Here is a 19415-nt window from a genome sequence, read left to right as displayed (position 1 = left end):
GTCCCTCTGTCACCTGGTTCCTGATGGCCACAGGCCTCCATGCCAACAAGCCCTGCTGATTGGTGTCACTTAGCTCCAAACGGGGTTCCTCTGTCCCTAAGGATTCAGGTACAAACACTTATCTGGGGGAAGCTGGCCCTTCACCGTCACCTCAAATGCTTTACAGACCTCTGGAATCAACCTCCAGGTGAAGTGAAAGTTGGGGGCTGTGGGCAGCAGACTGAGAAGGGAAATGAGAAGCGACAAGGCCAGCTCAAAGGCCACCGAAGCAAACTGTCCGCCTGCCCCCCTCCTGGGCCTTACCTCTGTGAGAAGGTGAGTGAGAGGGAGGGGGCACCTCAAAACACCTAGGGGATTGTAGCGTAGAGCAGCAAGGGAGTTATAGGTCAAGAGACTGTCCTAAACAGAAGTGGGGAGAGAAGAATTGGAGGAAGGGAGGGAAAGACATAGACGAAAGGGAGAGGAAGGTGTGGGAGAGGGAAAAGCATAAAATTCTCGGAGACAGAGGAGCAGGAGGCTGGGGCTTCCCCAGACAGGGGCTCAGGCTGGACAAGACGCAGAGAACAATGGACTACGAGTCTGGGGGAAGCAGGAAGAGGAGGAGGAGGGGAGCCACACAGTCAGGTTAGAGAAATCTTTGAGGCTTCTGGAGCCAGGGTGATGGGATGGGCACCCTCATGGGTCAGTGTGGGCAAGGACTGCCCAAGGGGTAGCACAAGAGCTAAGGCAGCCACAAGGAGGGACAAGCCTTGCAGATTTCAGCACCCACCACAAATAATAGGGTCATTGCCTGTGACTCTGGCAAAGCCCAGGCTAAGGCCCTTCATGTATCACTTTGTTTAATCCTTACAACTTCCTTCTGAGAGGGTTACTGTTCTGATCCCCATCCCCACTCTACTGATGAGATTACGGAGGCCCAGAGAGGTTAAGTGACTTGTCCCAGATGACCCAGCTGATGAGTTTCAACACTGGGTTTGAACCCCGACAGTTTAGCTCTGAAGGCCGCTGTCTTAACCATAGCTGCTTCTCAGTGAGACAAAAATGGTGGACAGGTCAGAGTTAAGAGTGAGAGGTAAACAAGCGTGGGAGAAAGAAAGGGATGAGAAAAGAATAATGGGGAAAAGACAGGAATGGGGAAAGATGAGGAAGGGAAGAGAGACAAGGAACTTGCACAGGGGGCTCAGGTTCTCCGCTCACTTTGCAACGTAAGGGTTCCTTCCCTTCCCCTCAGCAGCCATCATGCTGTGAGGACAGCACTGTCCCATCCAGCCTGTCCCTGGAGCCAGCCGCATCCTCCTCAGCGGCAGGCCACTCAGCTTCACAGGAAGTGTTCTTTCTCTAATTGGCATTGAAACTCCTAGCCCTCCCTTTTCCTGTAGGTGGGGTTTCCATAGGAAAAAGCTGCTTCTCTGTTTCCCCAGCCTAGCAACTGTTTGGAAGTCAGATCCCCACATCCTGCTCTGCTGGGTCAAATCCCCCTTGGGCTGGCTCTTGTCCATCACTTGCTGAAGTAGACCGACTGGTGCCTGGTGTGGGGCCTCCCCGGACAATTTTGCTTCATTGGTGCTTGGACCTCTCAGTTCTCAGATGAAGATGGCCTTGCCCGGGAATCCTGCTTGTTCCATCATCATCTAACTATGGCACAAGGTCATAGCAGTGGGTTTGGGGGCAGGAGAACGGAGCTAACCCAGCCATCCAGGAAAAACTGGAGGACTTGCCCAGCCTTTAAAGGACTCTAGTGGTTTCTGAATCTAGCCCATTCTGGCGGTAAGCATGATGCAACTTCTGCAGTTTCTGCTGGGGCTTTGGGGGCCAGGTGGCTACTTGTTCCTTTCAGGGGATTGTCAGGAGGTGGCCACTCTCACTGTGAAATACCAAGTATTAGAGGAAGTGCCGTCTGGCACAGTAATAGGGAAGCTGTCCCGGGAACTGGGCCGGGAGGAGAGGCGTCAGCCAGAGGGGGCTGTCTTCCAGGTCTTGCAGCTCCCTCAAGTGCTCCCCATTCAGGTGGACGCTGAAGACGGCTTGCTCAGCACGGGGAGGCGGCTGGACCGAGAGCAGCTCTGCCGGCAGCAGGATCCCTGCCTGGTTTCCTTTGACGTGCTTGCCACAGGGGATTTCGCTCTGATCCACGTCGAGATCCAGGTGCTGGACATCAATGACCACCAGCCTCAGTTTCCCAAAGGTGAGCAGGAGCTGGAAATCTCTGAGAGTGCCTCTCTACATACCCGGATCCCGCTGGACAGGGCTGTTGACCCAGATACTGGCCCCAACACACTGCACACATACACTCTGTCTCCCAGTGAGCACTTTGCCCTCGATGTCATCGTGGGGCCTGATGAGACCAAATATGCAGAACTCGTGGTGGTGAAGGAGCTGGACCGGGAAATCCACTCATTTTTTGATCTGGTGTTAACCGCCTATGACAGTGGGGACCCACCCAAGTCAGGCACCAGCTTGGTTAAGGTCAATGTCCTGGACTCCAATGACAATAGCCCAGTGTTTGCCGAGAGCTCGCTGGCACTAGAAATCCAAGAAGATGCTGCCCTTGGTACTCTCCTCATAAACCTGACTGCCACCGACCCTGACCAAGGCCCCAACGGGGAGGTGGAGTTTTTCCTCAGCAAGCACGCGCCTCCGGAAGTGCTAGACACCTTCAGTATCGATGCTAAGACAGGCCAGTTCATTCTGCGTCAACCACTAGACTATGAGAAGAATCCTGCCTATGAGGTGGATGTCCAGGCGAGAGACCTGGGTCCCAATCCCATCCCAGCCCATTGCAAAGTTCTCATCAAGGTTCTGGACGTCAATGACAATGCCCCTAGCATCCATGTTACGTGGGCCTCCCAGTCACCACTGGTGTCAGAAGCTGTTCCCAAGGATAGTTTCATTGCTCTCGTCATGGCAAATGACTTAGACTCAGGAAACAATGGTCTGGTCCACTGTTGGCTGAGCCAAGAGCTAGGCCACTTCAGGCTGAAAAGGACCAATGGCAATACATATATGCTGCTTACCAATGCCACGCTGGACAGAGAACAGTGGCCCGAATATACCCTCACTCTGTTAGCCCAAGACCAAGGACTCCAGCCCTTATCAGCCAAGAAACAACTCAGCATTCAAATCACTGATGCCAATGATAATGCACCTGTGTTTGAGAAGAGCAGGTATGAGATCTCCACTCGGGAAAACAATCTACCCTCTCTTCACCTCATCACTGTCAAGGCTCATGATGCAGACTTGGGCATCAATGGAAAAATCTCATACCGCATCCAGGACTCCCCAGTTTCTCACTTGGTAGCTATTGACTCAGACACAGGAGAGGTCACTGCTCAGAGGACACTGGACTATGAACAGATGGCCAGCTTTGAGTTCCGGGTGATTGCAGAGGATAGGGGGCAGCCCCAGCTTGCATCCAGTGTCTCCATGTGGGTCAGCCTCCTAGATGCCAATGATAACTCCCCAGAAGTGGTTCAGCCTGTGCTCAACAATGGAAAAGCCAGCCTCTCAGTGCTTGTAAATGCCTCCACGGGCCACCTTCTGGTGCCCATCGAGACTTTCAATGGCTTGGGTCCAGCTGATGTTGACATACCACCACTGGCCACCCACAGCTCCCCGCCATTCCTTTTGACTACCATTGTGGCAAGGGACGCAGACTCAGGGGCAAATGGAGAGCTCCTCTACAGCATTCGGAGGGGTAACAAAGCTTGCCTCTTTGTCCTCAGCCCCCACCTAGGGCAGCTGTTCATCAATGTCACCAATGCCAGCAGCCTCATTGGGAGCGAGTGGGAGCTGGAGATAGTGGTAGAGGACCGTGGCAGTCCCTCCTTGCAGACCCAAGCCCTGTTGAAGGTCATGTTTGTCACCAGCGTGGACCACCTGAGGGACTTGGCCCATGAGCCCGGGGCCCTGAGCACACCAGTACTGACGGTGATTTGCCTGGTTGTACTACTGGCCATCTTCGGGTTGATCTTGGCTCTGGTCATGTCCATCTGCCGGACAGAGAAGAAGGACAACCGGGCCTACAACTGTCGGGAGGCTGAGTCCACGTACCGCCACCAGCCCAAGAGGCCCCAGAAACACATTCAGAAGGCAGACATCCACCTTGTTCCTGTGCTCAGGGGACAGGTGGATGAGCCTGGTGAAGTTGGACAGCCCCACAAGGACACAGGCAAGGAAGCGAATACGAGTGAAGGCTGGGACCCCTGCCTGCAGGCCCCCTTTCACCTTACTCCGACCCTGTACAGAACCTTGCGTAACCAAGGCAACCTGGGAGCACTGACTGAGAGCCAGGAGGTGCTGCAGGACACAGTTAACCTCCTTTTCAACCACCCCAGGCAGAGGAACGCCTCCCGTGAGAACCTGAACTTTCCTGAGCCCCAGCCTGCGTTGGGCCAGCCACGCTCAAAGCCCCTGAAGGCTGCAGGCAGCCCCACTGGGAGACTGCTCGGAGACCAGGGCATTGGGGAGGCCCCGCTGAGCCCACCAGCCTCCTCTGCAACCCTGAGGCGGAAGCGGAATCTCAATGGTAAAATGGTTCCTGAGAAAGAGTCAGGCCCCCGTCAGATCCTGCGGAGCCTGGTCCGGCTGTCCGTGGCTGCCTTCGCAGAGCGGAACCCTGTGGAGGAACTCACCATGGATTCTCCTCCTGTTCAGGTATCTCAGGTGTGGGTAGTCCCTTCCTGGTCACCTCTGGACCACCAATAGTGGCATCAGACACCCCTATTACCCTCACGCTCCTTACAGCCATACCTTTATGGTACATGGTGTGGCAGTGGTTCAGGGCACAGCTCTGGGGTCAACAGAACTTACCACCTGTGTGATCCTGGGCAAAGCACTTACTGTCTCTGAGCCTTAGTCTCCTTATCTGTAAAACAGGGGTGATAGGAAGAGTATCCACCTTGTAGAGTTGTCCTGAGGATTTGATCAGTTAATCCCTATAAAGCATTTACTCATGATGCTTGGCACAAGTAGACACACAGCAAAGGTAGTGATTAAAACCACAAGCTTTGGAGCAAGGTTGCCTGGGTTCATATCCTGGCCCTATCTCCTCCAAGCTGTAGGGAAGTTACTCAATTTCTCTGTTGAGGATGTTGATGCTAACAGCACCTACCTCCTAAGTTTACTGTGAAGATGAAATGAGTTAATGAACTTAATGCCCTTAGAACAGTGTCTGGCAGGCAGGCAGTACTCAGCAAATGATTACTATTGTATGATTGCACAAAGTACTTCTGCAAAGCACTTCTTCATATCCACTGCCCTCATCTTATCTGGGCAACTTCCCTATGAAGTAGGCCAGCATGCGCATCATTGCACTGGCTCAGGGGGCCTGCATTTGACTTGCCTAAGAGTCTATAGCTTATAGGCTGGGTGTGGTGGAAACAACCTTGGAACTTGGGAGTTAGGCAGATCTGGGTTCAAATTTCAGCACAATCACTTAGGAGCTGTGCAACCTTGGACAAGTCTTTTAACATATAAGCCTCATTTTCCTCACCTATAAAATGGGGATTGTAACGGCAAACTTTCCCTGCATCACCTCCCAGGGGGGTGTGACGATTAAACGGGATGATGAATGACAAAATGTCTAGTGACTTGGGATTTCCTAGACACAAATGGGAAACCTTTTTCAGGGTTGGTGCTTGATTTCATACCCATATCCGCTCCTCTGATCCCCTGTATAATTTTCACTGTGTGAGGCTGCACACCCAAGGCACGCTTCTGTTTGGTCAGGCCATCAGCTTAGATTTCTGTACAGCAAGGACACGGCTTCCTTCCCCCATTCCCTCCCCAGGAAGCCACCTGGAGTGAGCCCAGCTGCTCTCGTAGGAGTCTTGCCCTGGGCTCCATGCAGCCCCAGAGGTTGCCAAGAGCCGTTCATTCAATCATTCATTCATCAAGTGCTTATTGGATGAGTGCCTTTTGCCAAACACTCTGCTGGTTGCTGGTGAATAGAGACAACAGAGAGGCACTATGGGTGATCCAACTAGGGCAATGGAAAGAAGGGTACCCATTTGGAAGTAACTTGAGGGTAAGAAGCAGCTTGCCTAGTGTACATGTCTCTTGTGTGCTGCACAGCGCTGCAGGGGAGTCAGGGTACTGGGTTTAATTCTAGCTCTGCCACTAATTGCTATGTAATCCCTATGAGCCTCAATCTTCACATCTGCAAAATGGGTGTAATAGTATCTCTTCCCTTGGGTTATTTTAAGGATTAAATGAGATTGTATACTACCTGGTAAGTTATTAAGTGCTTATTATGGGATCTATTAATAAGTGATCTATATACTTTGGCTCATTTCATTCTCATAGCCACCACATGACCTGGGTTTCACTATTATTTCCATTTTTAGTGCTGAGGATATTGAGACTCAGAATGCTCAAGATCCCACAGATGGGAACTGGGGCAGATGCAGACTTAGGGTTTGAAGCTGAGTCTGACTCAGAGTCTGGGCTCTGTGAAGTTACCCTGCGTGACAGTGACCAGTACAGGGCTGGGTATACAGAAGTGTCCCTGAAATGTCAGCTGTCATTCAGACATAGGCTGGCAGGTGCCTTAGGAGGGCTTCCGGGCCTGGGTCAGGGGCTCAGGTTGGGATCTGCCCTGAGGTGGGCAATGGGACCCTGACCCTCCCAAGTCACGAGGAAACCCCAGTCCTGGCCACACCCTCTCCTAATTCTCCTCTGAGGTTGGCACTTCTTGCCTTGAGCTGTCCAGAGGGACAGAGTGGGCCTCCCCATGGAGGAATGGGGTGAGCCCAGGAGGCAGGGGCAGTGTTTCCAGGAGTAATAACCCAAATCCTTTGCATTTGAAGTAATTCTTAACTTTTTCAAACCATCTAATTAATCTCCACAATTTGTGAAGAAGTCTGGGTGGGGATTTCTAGCCCCACCTTAGAGATGAGGAAACTGAGTCCTGAGAAGTTTCAAAACCCTGCCTGACATTACACAACAAACTAGAGACGGCCTGAATTAGAACTCAGCCTCCCAAGACTTGGCCTGTTGCCTTCTCCCTCATAAGGCCCTGTAGGGCCTGGCTATGACATCTCACCCGCCCTCACCCCATTCTCCAGCCTTCCTGAAACGCCACCATCTCTTCCGGCCTTTCAGCCTCTCAGCCTTTCCGCTCGCAGTGCCTTCTGCCTGAAACCTACCCTTCACCCCTCCCGCAGCCCTCACCCCAACTCCCCACTTACCAAACTCCTGTCGAACCTTCGGGACTCAACAGAGATGCTGGCACATAGTATGAACTCAATAGACATTTGTTGATAAACGAATAAATTTTCTCCAGTATCCCTCTCTTGCCCCCACTCCAAATCAGGCTAGGGGCTCTCCTCTGTTCCCACAGACCCCTATCCTTTCTCAACTACCAGTGTAACCCCCAGTGGTACCACTGCTCCCTGTCTTCCCTGAGAGACTGTGAGTTCCCTGAGGGCTCAGAGTCCCTGAGTCTTGTTCTCATTCTTATTCCCAGACAGGCCCTTATTAAATACTTGTTGAATGAATGAAAGGAGATGGATAAATGAATGATTAAATAACACCATTTTGCCTTCTCCACTACATAATCATACATCTGGCCCACAAAAATAGGCTGAGTGTTTGAATACTGTTGAAGGGGGAAATAGCCATTTGTTTAAGATAATCTTTATCAAAGTAATAATGAATTTACAGTCAAGAAATGCCCTTTTCACCCCTATCCCACAGATTCCACCAGAAGCAGGTCACTTGGGGGAGTGAGGGGGAGGGGGATGGGTCCAGAGGGCCCCCATTCTCTCCCTCAAGCACCCAAGTCCTGGGGTGACATGGCGAAGCAGGGAACCTGCCCATACAGGTCTGCGACACCCAGCACCATCCCCCACCTGATCACACAAACATCTGAAGCTGGAGGAAAGACTATAAAAAGAAAGCACCGGCATTGAAGGAAACATCCGGCGAGGAAGTGTGCTGGGTCGGAATTGTGTGGAGTCAACAGATTTTTCCTGTCTTGTAGCAAATTTCCCAGCTGCTGTCCTTGCTGCATCAGGGCCAATTCCAGCCCAAACCAAACCACCGGGGAAATAAGTACTCGGCCAAGCCCGGCAGCGGTGGCAGGTAAGCAGCACGTAGCCCCGAAGGTTTCTGGAGTCCCCCACTAGCATGGCCCTCACCCCTGGGATCACCTTTGTGACGTGAGAAAGGGGTGAGCACAGCCCCAGACCCTGCTGTCCTGGGAGAAAGCAGCAGACAGCACCCATCCCCCATCCCAGCCAGTTTGGTCCTGGTCACTGTATTTACAGTATTTACAGGACCCAGAGTCACTAAGGAAATGACTTCATCCCTGAGGCTCTGTCTTTCCCCTGGTTACAGAGGTGCTGGGTTATCAGCTTTAAATCTGTAACTTTCGCCTTTCTTTCTCTTGACCTTAAACATAATATGAAGGCCTTCTGCTAAGGGCGTGGATATGTGGGTGCGTCCCTTTGGGTAGTCCTAGAACTGAAGAGACCTCAGAGGACATCTTATCTAACTCCTTGTTACAGATGGAGAGACTGAGGCTCTAAGTAGTTTGATCTAACCCTATGTAAACTTGAGCAAGTCAGATAATCTCTTAGGGCCTCAGTTTTCTCATTTGTAAAATGGGGGTCCCAACACTTCCCTTGTAGAGGTATGGGAAGGATTTAATGATCAAATGTATTCTAAGCCCACAGTCCAGTGCCTGATACATGATAGTGCTAAAGCAATACTAAGTCCTTTCCCCTTAAGGCAACTTTGCTCAAGGTCACATAGGAAGGGAGGTGGTAGGGAGATGGCAGAGCTGGGACTGGTCCTCAGGGCCTGGGATTCCTGGTTCAGTGCTCTAGCCATGACATCTTGTAGCTTCTTTTTAGCAAAGATGGTCAGAGGTAGTATGGAGTAGGGGTGAGCGGACACATGAAGGCTACATGACCTGGGCTTGAATTATTGCTCTATCACTTAATTCATGAGGACTTTGGGCAAGTTGCATAATCCTTACAAGCCTTGGTTTCCTCATTTATAAAATGGGGATGATAACAAGAGAACCCCTTACAGCTGTGAAAGGTTTGAATGAGAAGGTACATGTACCCTGCTCAATCAACATTGCTGTTGGAGTTAGGTGCCATCAAGTCCATTTCAACTCGTCGTGAGCCCATATGTGACAGAACAGAACTGCCCCATAGGGTTTTCTAGGCTGTAACCTTTATGGGAGCAGATCGCCAAGGCTTTCTCCTGCAGAACTGCTGGGTGGGTTCGAACCACCAACCTTTTGGTTAGCAGTTGAGCACTCAACTGTTGCATCACAAGGACTCCTTCACTCAACTTTAGTTGTTGTTAATACTACTCACAAACTTGCCACCTTCCTGCTGGTTCCTTCACAGCAGCAGAAATGGCCAAGAGGACTCCCAGGCCCTAAAACCCCTCAGGGAGCCTTCCTGTCTGTCAGGGAGAAGGGCCAGGTCTGTGCCCTCATGTCGAGACAGTCCCAGCTGGCCTCTCCCAAGAGACAGGGAGGGTTTATAGGAAAGAGCTATAATCTTAATGGAAGCATATCACCAGGACTTTCTTCCGTGGTACTGCTGGGTGGGTTTGAACTGCCAACCTTTAGCCAAGTGCAAACCATTTGCCTATACAGCAATTCTACTCTATAACACATGGAGTCACCATGAGTCAAAATCAACTTGATGGAAACGATTTTTTTGTTTTGTTTTTTTATACAAAAGAGGGAGCAGGATGGAGCCAGCAGGACTTTGGGATGTGGGAAGTAGAGTCTGAGCAGCTTTAGGATGCTTCACCTCACTTACATCCTCCATAGACCTGCTCTTCTGCCCTGAATTTGACCTCAAACAGGGAGGAGGGGACATTCAGCTATCCATTCTGTGAAATATTTATTACCTACTATGTGCCAGGCAGAAACCCTGGTAGCATAGTGGTTAAGAGCTACGGCTGCTAACCAAAGGTCGGCAGTTCGAATCCATCAGGTGCTCCTTGGAAACTCTATGGGGCAGTTCTATTCTGTCCTATAGGGTTGCTATGAGTCAGAATCGACTCGACAGCAACGGGTTATGTGCCAGGCAGAGCCCTGGTGGCACAGTGGTTAAGCGTTAGGCTAGTAACCAAAATGTTGGCGGTTCAAACCCACCAGCAGCTCCAAGGGAGAAAGATGTGGCAGTCTGCTTCGGTCAGCATTTACAGCCTTGGAAACCCTATGGGGCAGTTCTACTCTGTCCTATAGGGTCACATGAGTCAGAATGACTTGACAGCAGTGGGTTTGGATGTGCCAGGCACTGTCCTGAGAGAGTAGGGAATGAGACAGACAAAAATCTCTGCCCTCACTGGAGCTCACATTCTGATGTACGGATGAATGACTGTATGGGTTTCAGGGCTTTGAACTGGTTCGGACAAGTTCCCAGGAAGTTATACATAAGAATCACCTGCGGATCTTGTTAACATGTAGATTCTGATTCGGTGTATCTGGGGTGGAAATGCAAATTCTCAGCAGGGAACTTGTTAGAAATGCAAATTATCAGCAGTGGTTCAAACCTGACCAAATTGGTTCAAAGACCTGATTGGTTCAACTGAAGTTTACTAAACTCCTCCTACTCTGTGCCAAAAGTTGCAAAGGCATTGGAGGAACACCGGTGAGTAATAATATCAATGCACTCATAACTACTTCCATTTGTTGAGTGTTTAGGAGGTACCAGGCACTATGCAAAGCCTCTCATATACAACATCTCATTTTACCCTCACAACAATCCATAAGGTGGGTGTTATTTATTATCCCCATTTTACAGATGAGGAAACTGAGATTCAGAGTAAGCAACAGGGCTGAGATTACATACCCAGGTTGGTCTGACTCTGAAAGCTGCCGTATATACCCACTCTCCTATATGGATAAACAAATGCTGGTGAGAATAGTATGAATGAATGAATAAAATGAATGAACCTATGTTTGCATTTCCTCACTAATAGACTGGGTTGTCTTCTTTTGCAGGAGTACAGTACTAGATACAGAAGGCACAGGTGCCAGGGTTGGTGGCCAGGCAGAACTGGACCAGGAGGAGGGGCTCTTGGACCCTGAAGAAGACCTCTCTGTGAAGCAGCTGCTAGAAGAAGAGCTGTCAAGCCTACTGGATCCCCACACAGGTAGGGTCTCCGCATGGTCACTTCAACACTTCTTCTGCCTTCAGAGTCCTCACACTCTCAGGCTTCAGAGTTCTACTCCAGAGTTCTACACAGCTATTCTTTTTTTAGGAAGGAACACTGGCTCCATTTTACTTCCCCTGGAGTCTCAGAAGGTACTTGTTTGTTTATAGACCAGGTTCTACTTTATTAACTATAAAGTCATCGTAAGGTGAATGATTACTGAGCTCTTGCTGTAGGCTAGGCACTGGGGAAGCATCTTGCACACATTATCTCATTTAAGACTCCAAACAGTCCTCTGAGGTAGGTATTATTATTAGCTCCAATTTACAGATGAGCAAACTGAGGCTCAGAGAGGTAAAGTACCACAGTGATTGAAGAGGGGCTGAAACCTGGGCCTGCCTGGCATCAGTTGTTGTTTGCCGTTGAGTCAAGTCCAACTCAGCAACCGTACATGTCAGGGTAAAATTGCCCCATAGAGTTTCCAAAGCTGTAATTGTTATGGGAACAGATAACCCGGTCTTTTCTCCTATGAAGCCGTTGGTGGGTTCGAACTGCCGACCTTTTGGTTAGCAGCCCAGCTGCTTACCATTCTGCCACCAGGGCTCCTTGCCCAACATCAGACTTCCCCTTAACTCCTAAACCATTCACTTGCATTTCTTTGGTATATTTAAATTTCCTTTCACCCTGGGAACTGAGTCAACTCTTTAATGTGCTAATATTTCTAATTGAAGCCAAAGGGGTTTTTTTCTGTAGTGAGACAATTAGTTTTGACATAAATACATAACGAGAAGTTTAATTCAAGAATCAGCTAGCTGTCTCCCCTGCTGTGGACATTGGCCTGCCTTCTTTACGTACCACACCACACCTCGGACAATCCTTACGCTGTGGTTTTTCTGTTTCTGCAGTTAACAATTTATTTCTCATGTGGACATATCCTGTCTCCTCCATCTGGCTGCAAACATGCTGAAGACTTCCTTTTCCTTGGTTAAAAAAAAGTAGCAAACAGTTATTGAGCACTTTCTATGTGCTAGTCCCTGTTCTAAATGCCTCATGAAAATCATATGAATAGGTGCTACTCATTATTTCCTACTTGTAAAGGAAAAAACTGAGAGGCAGAGTTGTTTAACGGTTTGCCCAAGGTCATGCAGCTAATGGTTATTAACACAGGTGCACAACTCTAAATTTTAGAGCTGAGCTGCCCAATACAGTAGCCACCAGCCATGTGTGACTATTTAAATTTAAATTTTAATTAATTAAAATTAAATAATGTGAAAAATTCAGTTCTGCAGTCATACCAGCCACATTGCAAGTGCTCGGTAGCTAACATGTGGCTTGTGGCTACCGCTTTGGACAGGGCATATACAGAAAGTTTTATAGGGCAGCATTGTCTAGAATGTACAACTATACTGTCCAATATAGTAACCACTAGCCATATGTGGATACTAACATTTGAAAAATGGATAGTCCCAATTGAGAGGTACTATAAATACAAAAAACACTCCAGATTTTGAAGACTTAGTATAAAAAATATATAAAATATCTCAATAATTTTTAAAGTATTAATCACAATATAAAATGATAATAATTTTGATATAATGGGTGAAATAAAATATATTTTTAAAATTAATTTCACGTGTTTCTTCTTACTTTGTTTTAGAAAATTTAAAAATTACGAATGTGGCTCACATTCTATCTCTATTGGACTGCCCTGGGCTAGAACCTGTGTGCTAGGTTCCCACAAGGTCCTGCCTCCCCACAGCACAGCAGGCACTTAGTACACGGGGACTATAAGAAGTAGGGGGTAAGGGTAAAGAGAGAAGCAGGGATAGAAACAGCCTTTGCTGTTCTTGGGCTGGGCTATGATAGCACTACTGGCGCGGTGCCTGAGACCGGGCACTTTGCTGCTTCAAACAAAAGCCCTATCTGATGATGTGATGATAACAATATTTTACTGGTTGCATCACACACCAGATTCTCACAACAACCCAACAAGATGAGTACTACTATCTCACCATTTTATGAGGAAAGGGAGGCTCAGAGAGGTTAAGCAATTTTCCCAAGGTCACACTGCCCCTAAGTGGCAAAATTGGGAAATCAAACCCAGGTCAGCCCCTTGCCCACCTGAAGCCTGGAGCTGGTGGGTGATGCCGAGGGAATTCACTATCACTCTTCAGTTGCACTGTGTTCTCATACGCCCCAGTGATTTTCTCATTCCAAGCTTTGCTCTTTCTGAAGCTCTCTGACCCTTGTACGAGGAAAGGCCTGATTCTGTAACACCAAAAGAGTTTCCACCTTATTGCCTCAAGTCTCAGGGAACTAAGGCTTACAATTCCAAAGTGTCTAGGGTTAATATTTATGTTCACTCAATCATTCAGCAAACATTTCACTAAGCCTCGGGCACCAGGCTAGGCTGAAGGATCCGTAGGGAAGGGGCCCAACCTCACCTCACTGCCTGTGTAGTCTAGCACTGACCACGTAAGAGAGAGACTCACTTATCCATATAATTAGCTTTATTTTTTAATAACTTTTTCAAATTACAAAACTAATATTTGGCTACTGTGGGAAATATAGATAATCAAAAAGAATAAATTCACTTCTGCCCAGGGGTAATTTCGGTTAACATTTTGGCATATCTCCTTCCAGTCTTTTTTTTCCATGCACAGATTTCAAAGCAACTCATCTTAAGCAAACATTACATAAATGTTAAAGTAAATTTTATGCCTTTTTTTTAGACAGTTTCTTTTTTTATGTTTAAATCTTTTTATTATGGGTGTAAAAATATATATAACACATTTGTCAATTCAATATTTTTCAGGTATATAACTTAGTGATATCAATTACATGACTCATGTTATGCAACCATTACCCTTAATTGCTGCCAAATTTCCCATCACCATAAAGAGAAATTCACTGCTTCCCAAACAATGGCTCTCCCTTTCCCTCTTCCACCAGCCCCTGGTAGCGACTAATAAACTTTGGTCTCTATCCATTTGCCTATTCTTGTTTAGACAGTTTCTTAACCACAAGGCTTCTACTTTCCTTTCTTCCCTCTCACTTGGCCTCTACAGTCAGACCCTAGGGCTAGTTTTTTGAGACCAATTTTCTGTGGAAGAGATGGGAAAAGGAGACGTGTAAAGGTGGCACTGGCGATCTAGCAGTTTTTCAATTTCCCAGCCACCAGGCTGACTTGCCACTGCCTCTGCCTCAGTCCCCTTCCTGGGCAGCCCTTCGCTGCATTTCCTGCCTGCTGCTTGAAAGGTGAAGGTGTTGAGGAGTTGAGGGCGTGGGGTCGGGTGGTGACAGAGGAGGCCTGGGAATCCCAGAGGCCACAGATGGAACCTGGAGCATCCAAGGGTAGGAAGAGCCAGCTCTTCAGAGAGTGGGCAGGATGGTGCAGTCACACAGGGCTTCAAAGTCATCAAACCTGTGGACAAATCCTAGTTGCCTGGTATATGTGAGTTAACTTCTTTGCACTTCCGTTTCTTCATCCATAAAATGAGGATAATACTCTTGACCTCAAAGGTTTGTGTGAAGGTTAAATGAGATAATTATGTAAATTACTTGGCACTTAAATACCTAAGAAGTGATGGCTATTACTGTGAATATGAACAGAAGGCAGCACCAAGCCAGACACTCTAGCCCTGGCTAAGAAAAGGGATTTTTCCCCCCATCTTCAGTTAGTGGCGCCCTGAGGGTAGAAGTCTCCCTGAGGGGGTGAAAATCCTGGCTGTACAGGAGTGAGTGGGACGCCTAGACCTGACATGCACCACGGACTGGGAAATGCTTTAGAAAGAGGCCAATTTCTAATTCTAGGCCTTCCTCCTCCTGCCTCCTCCCTACTCAGCTCACCCGAGTGCTTCAGTCACCCTCCTTCCTGCCCAGGGAGCTTGCCTGTCAGGGCCCCTTCCCTTCCTTCCCCCTCTGTCTGCCCGTCTGTCCCCCTGCCATTTCCCTTCCCTCCTTTGTCCAGTGCCCTCACACCGCCCCCAGCCCTGCCCACCGCCTGGCTCTCCCGGGCGGCCCTCACTGTGTCCCTTCCTGCCCCTGCAGGCCTGGCCTTGGACCGGCTGAGCGCCCCCGACCCAGCCTGGATGGCGAGGCTCTCTTTGCCCCTCACCACCAACTACCGCGACAACGTGTGCTCCCCGGACGCTGCGGCCGCGGAGGAGCCTCGGACCTTCCAGACGTTTGGGAAGGCGGCGGGGCCTGAGCTGAGCCCTACGGGCACGCGGCTGGCCAGCACCTTCGTTTCAGAGATGAGCTCACTGTTGGAGATGCTGCTGGCGCAAAGCTCCAGCGTGGTACCCGTGGAAGCCGCCTCTGAGGTGCTGCGGCGGCTGTCGGTCTGCGGGAGGACCCTCAGTCTGGACCTGGCCACCAGCGGGACCTCAGGCACGGAAGCCCAGGGTGCCCCAGGTGGAAAGACGGGGGCCAAGGGCAGGACCTGCAGCAGTAGCAGCAGCAGAGGTCTGTGAACACATTTTGGGGATCTCTGGATCCAGGAACCAGGGGCCCTGGGAGATGTTAGGGAGCCCAGGCTCTAAGGATCCTGGGACATGAGCTGGTTTCTAAAATCTTTGAACTCACTGACCGAGGTGCCTGAGAACTTTAAGGTGACCAGTGCTGCCCCGGCAAAGGAGGCTGGTGCCCCAGGACTCACATCTGTCTCACCAAAGCAGGCTCCCTTGTTAGGGACTGGCTCTGCCTGTGAATTTTTTGCAGGATGGGACAGTTTGGGGCTGAGATAGGTGTTTGCTGGCAAAACACACACAGAGTGCAAAGAGTCAGTCTTCCAGTGGAACAGATGCCAAGGAGTGTCACAAGCAGGAAAAGTTGGCCTTGTTGGATACTAGGGGTAGGGAGCTGGATCCTGGGGGCCCCAGGCAATGCTCTCTGATGTACTAATAAAGGAAAAGCAGTGGCTCACTCTTCTGTTTACACCTGTCAAGAGGGAGGGGGGAAGAGTAGCGGAGTGAGGGCTGTTTGTCATCCACTGACAAGAGAGTCTTACTGGGCCTGGACTGGGGGAAGTTGGTGCACAGCATGTTAGGTACACAAATATTGGACATGTGTACTCTTGAGCCCACTCCTAGTGCTACATTATCAAATAATCTGCTGCTCAGCTGGTAAATTGGGGCTACGAAAAGCGCTACTATTTATAGAACATTTACAGAAGCCATGCACCAGACTTTACAATATGATTTAACTTAATTTTCACCACAGCCCTGGAAGGGAGGTATTATTATTATCCCCATTCACAGACAAGAAAATGAGGATCGGAAAGGTTGAGCATCTTGCCCAAGACACCCCCTAAGCAGGGAGAAGGGGCACAGCCAGTATCTGGACCCAGGCTTGTCCAACACCAAAACCCATGCCCTCATCCTTGACACTGGACTGCCAGCCAAGGAAAAGGGAAAGCCTCCAAAGGTGGGCTTTTGCCAGAGGTGGACTTGTCTGAGCTTCCCTCAGGAAACACTGTGAAATGAACATTTCTAGTGGTGCTCAGGCCTGCACATCTCTGTGAACTTCCAAGCACAGAGCAAGAGGAGCTTGGATCTGGCCTGATGCAGGCCCCTGTCCTTCCCCAGTGAGCGGCCCTTCAGGGTTGTCTTTCCTGACTCACTATTTGTGGGTAAATCTCCTATCACAGCAGCAGGCTCAGGCTGTGAATTCAGTCCCCAGGGGACAGTGTATGAAATGGGTCTATGAAATGGACACTGACAGCAGGGGACATTCCGGGGAGTAGTGAGTGAAGAAAGAGCAAATGTTTTCCCAAGACTCAGCCTTATAATTTTCCTGGAAATTTCCAAGCAGTCAGCTAGATTCTCAATAGCACAGGACTCTCTGGACACTGAAGGCAACATTTCTTCTCCGTGGTCCTCCTTTTGTCCTCTGTTAGAGCTTACTACTTATGTCCACAGAAATGGGCCGATCATCCATTCAGCTAGCGATAATGAAAATCACACATACCTGGAATGGAGGATGGCATCATCATTTCATTTTACAGATGAGGAAAATGAGGCCCAAAGTAATTAAGTGCTTAAGGGGCAAGATGAGAACTGGGTCTCTTATCACCTGACTCCAGGCCTGAGTGATCTCTTTCCAAGGTTCCACAGGTCAATGAGGGAGGCAAGGGGGAGAACAAGCAGGCAGGATCCCTGGTGCTGGGCATAGAGCTGATACTTGATGAATGTTTGTTGAATGCATGAATGAATGGATGGGTAAATGAAGGCTTCACCCAGAGACCCCTCTTATCTATACAGGAGATCCAGATAAGATTTCATTAGAAAAACAAAAACAAACAAACAAAAAAGTTGTGTAACGTAAAAGCAGAATCTGAAACCACAGCACCTGAGTAGACCATGCTGACTGATGCCCTAGTTACTAGTGAATTTTCAGTGCAGAGCTGATGTTGGGGAGGTGGAAAGGAGAAGAGATGGGGGAGGAGGTGCCCTGAGGACCCTGGAACCATGGCTGGCAGCTGGACTATTGGCAACAGTAGATCACCGCATCACTTTAGTTCAGAAGTCCTAAATCTATAGTCCTTGTGGCTCCTGAATAGTAGGCAACACTTCGTGTATAAGCAGTTTTCTGGGCAGAAGATACAAAGCTCTCCTCAGATTCTCAAAGGAACATGTGACCTATAAAACGTTATGCAGCACTGCTCTAAGATACTATCAAACCTCTGCAGACATGGGCAATTTCAGTCATAAGGAGTCTGAACATTTGTTTACTACAGCTCTTCATTTTATAGCCAAGGACATGGAAAGACAGAAGTGTTAGATGACTTGCCCAAGGCCACATGGCAGGTTCGTGGCAGAACTAGGACTTGGATGTGGGATTTAGAAGATGTTCTTTCAAGTACATCAAGAGTTCTTTTGTTGTTGTTGTTATTGCAAATATATACAAAAGAACAGACACCAATTCAACAATTTCTACATGTACAATTCAGTGACATTGATTACATTCTTCAAGTTGTGCAACCATTCTCACCCTTCTTTTCTGAATTGTTCCTCCCCCACTAACCTAAACTCACTGCCCCCCTAAGTTTCCTATCTAATCAATCTTCTGAGTTGCTGGTATATCAAGGCTTCCTAACCTGGGGTCATTGGTGGGACTTCAGGATCTATGAATCCTCTTAATTGCATGCAAATCTGGAAGGATGTTCAGTTTTCTAGGGGAAGGAGTCAGTAGTGTTTTCATCAAGTTCTCAAAGGGGTCTGTGACCTAAATAAGATTAAGGACCACTGCTATGGCAATCCTCTAGGTCAGTCCTCAGCTCTGCCCCCTGCAGAAGCCTAGGGAACTCATGTGTAGATCCTGTTCTGAGACAACAGATCTTTGATGGGAAGGGGTGTATGAGTGTGAGTGTTGGCTACACTTCGCTAGCTCTCTCCTGCATCATGCAATCCCCACCCCCAGCATACTGATACCAGCCCCTTTCCCAACAACAGGCTAAGAGTGAAACAGTGTGTATCGTGACAGAACTGAGAGTGCTGAACGGGAAAGTTACAGAAACTTCTTGACCTCAGCCAAGATGTCAAAGCTGAAACTTTGGTCAGGCTCAAAACAGTTCCCACCAAGCTGGGCTCTGTCCCCTGGGAGGCTGAGGGAGCAGGCGAGCCAGCGAGCACTCAGTTAAATGTTGTCTTAATTTGGAAAGCACAGAGGGACATTTTTTATCAATAGTCAGCCGTTCCCCAGCTCACTCAGAGCCTCGGGGCAGCTCGGAGATTGACAGGCAGCCTCGTTGCTTGTCACCCAACTTTAGTTTGGCAGCTCACTGACCCTACTTCTCCTCTGGCTGAATCAAGAGTGAGATGGCAACAACTACCCTTGGGACTCTGGGGAGAACCAATCCCAAAAAGAAGACAGGGTGGGGTGGGAAGTCTTAGCACCGGCCCAGCCTGGCACAGTGTGCATTAGCAGATAGGTCACTATTTTCTAGCCTCTTCTTAGTATCAGCCACAATGTAATGGGTGGTGGGGGATACATGATCAGAAACACTCATTCAACAGATATTTTGTATTTATTGAACACTATTAAGTGCCAGAAGTAGCACTAGGAACAGCAGAGCAGGGAGGGGTATACAGAATCATTCATTCATTGAACAATTATTTAAAGCACCTACTATGCACTGGGTAGGCCTGGTGCCAGGCACTGGGTGGAGAGGCAGGGAGATGCTTAGACTCATTCATTATTCACTGAATAAATATTTACTGAACACCTAAGTGCTCAGTACCGTATTAGCACTGAAGATAAAATGAACCAAATGCCCTTGTTCCCAC

The 19415-nt window shown here is 48.8% G+C and overlaps 1 protein-coding gene across 2 annotated transcripts; it reads left to right on the top strand.

Moving 5' to 3' along the window:
- The first annotated feature begins 1465 nt into the window (after positions 1–1465).
- On the top strand, positions 1466–15602 carry PCDH12 (protocadherin 12). 2 transcript variants are annotated; one of them, XR_001121516.2, is made up of 4 exons: positions 1466–4653; positions 7982–8093; positions 10976–11127; positions 15178–15602. XR_001121516.2 is itself a non-coding variant. In XM_023735511.1 (4 exons), the coding sequence occupies exons 1-4, from the start codon at positions 1774–1776 to the stop codon at positions 15600–15602; spliced, it is 3558 nt and encodes a 1185-aa protein (XP_023591279.1). The 2 variants fall into 2 exon arrangements, 1 of the variants encoding a protein (XP_023591279.1); XM_023735511.1 differs by having other exon boundaries at positions 1774–4653; positions 7982–8082.
- The last annotated feature ends 3813 nt before the right edge of the window (positions 15603–19415 follow it).

Source organism: Trichechus manatus, unplaced genomic scaffold (genome assembly GCF_000243295.1).
Source record: "Trichechus manatus latirostris isolate Lorelei unplaced genomic scaffold, TriManLat1.0 scaffold00080, whole genome shotgun sequence".
Classification (NCBI taxonomy): domain Eukaryota; kingdom Metazoa; phylum Chordata; class Mammalia; order Sirenia; family Trichechidae; genus Trichechus; species Trichechus manatus.
This window is presented reverse-complemented; position numbering and strand designations above follow the sequence as displayed.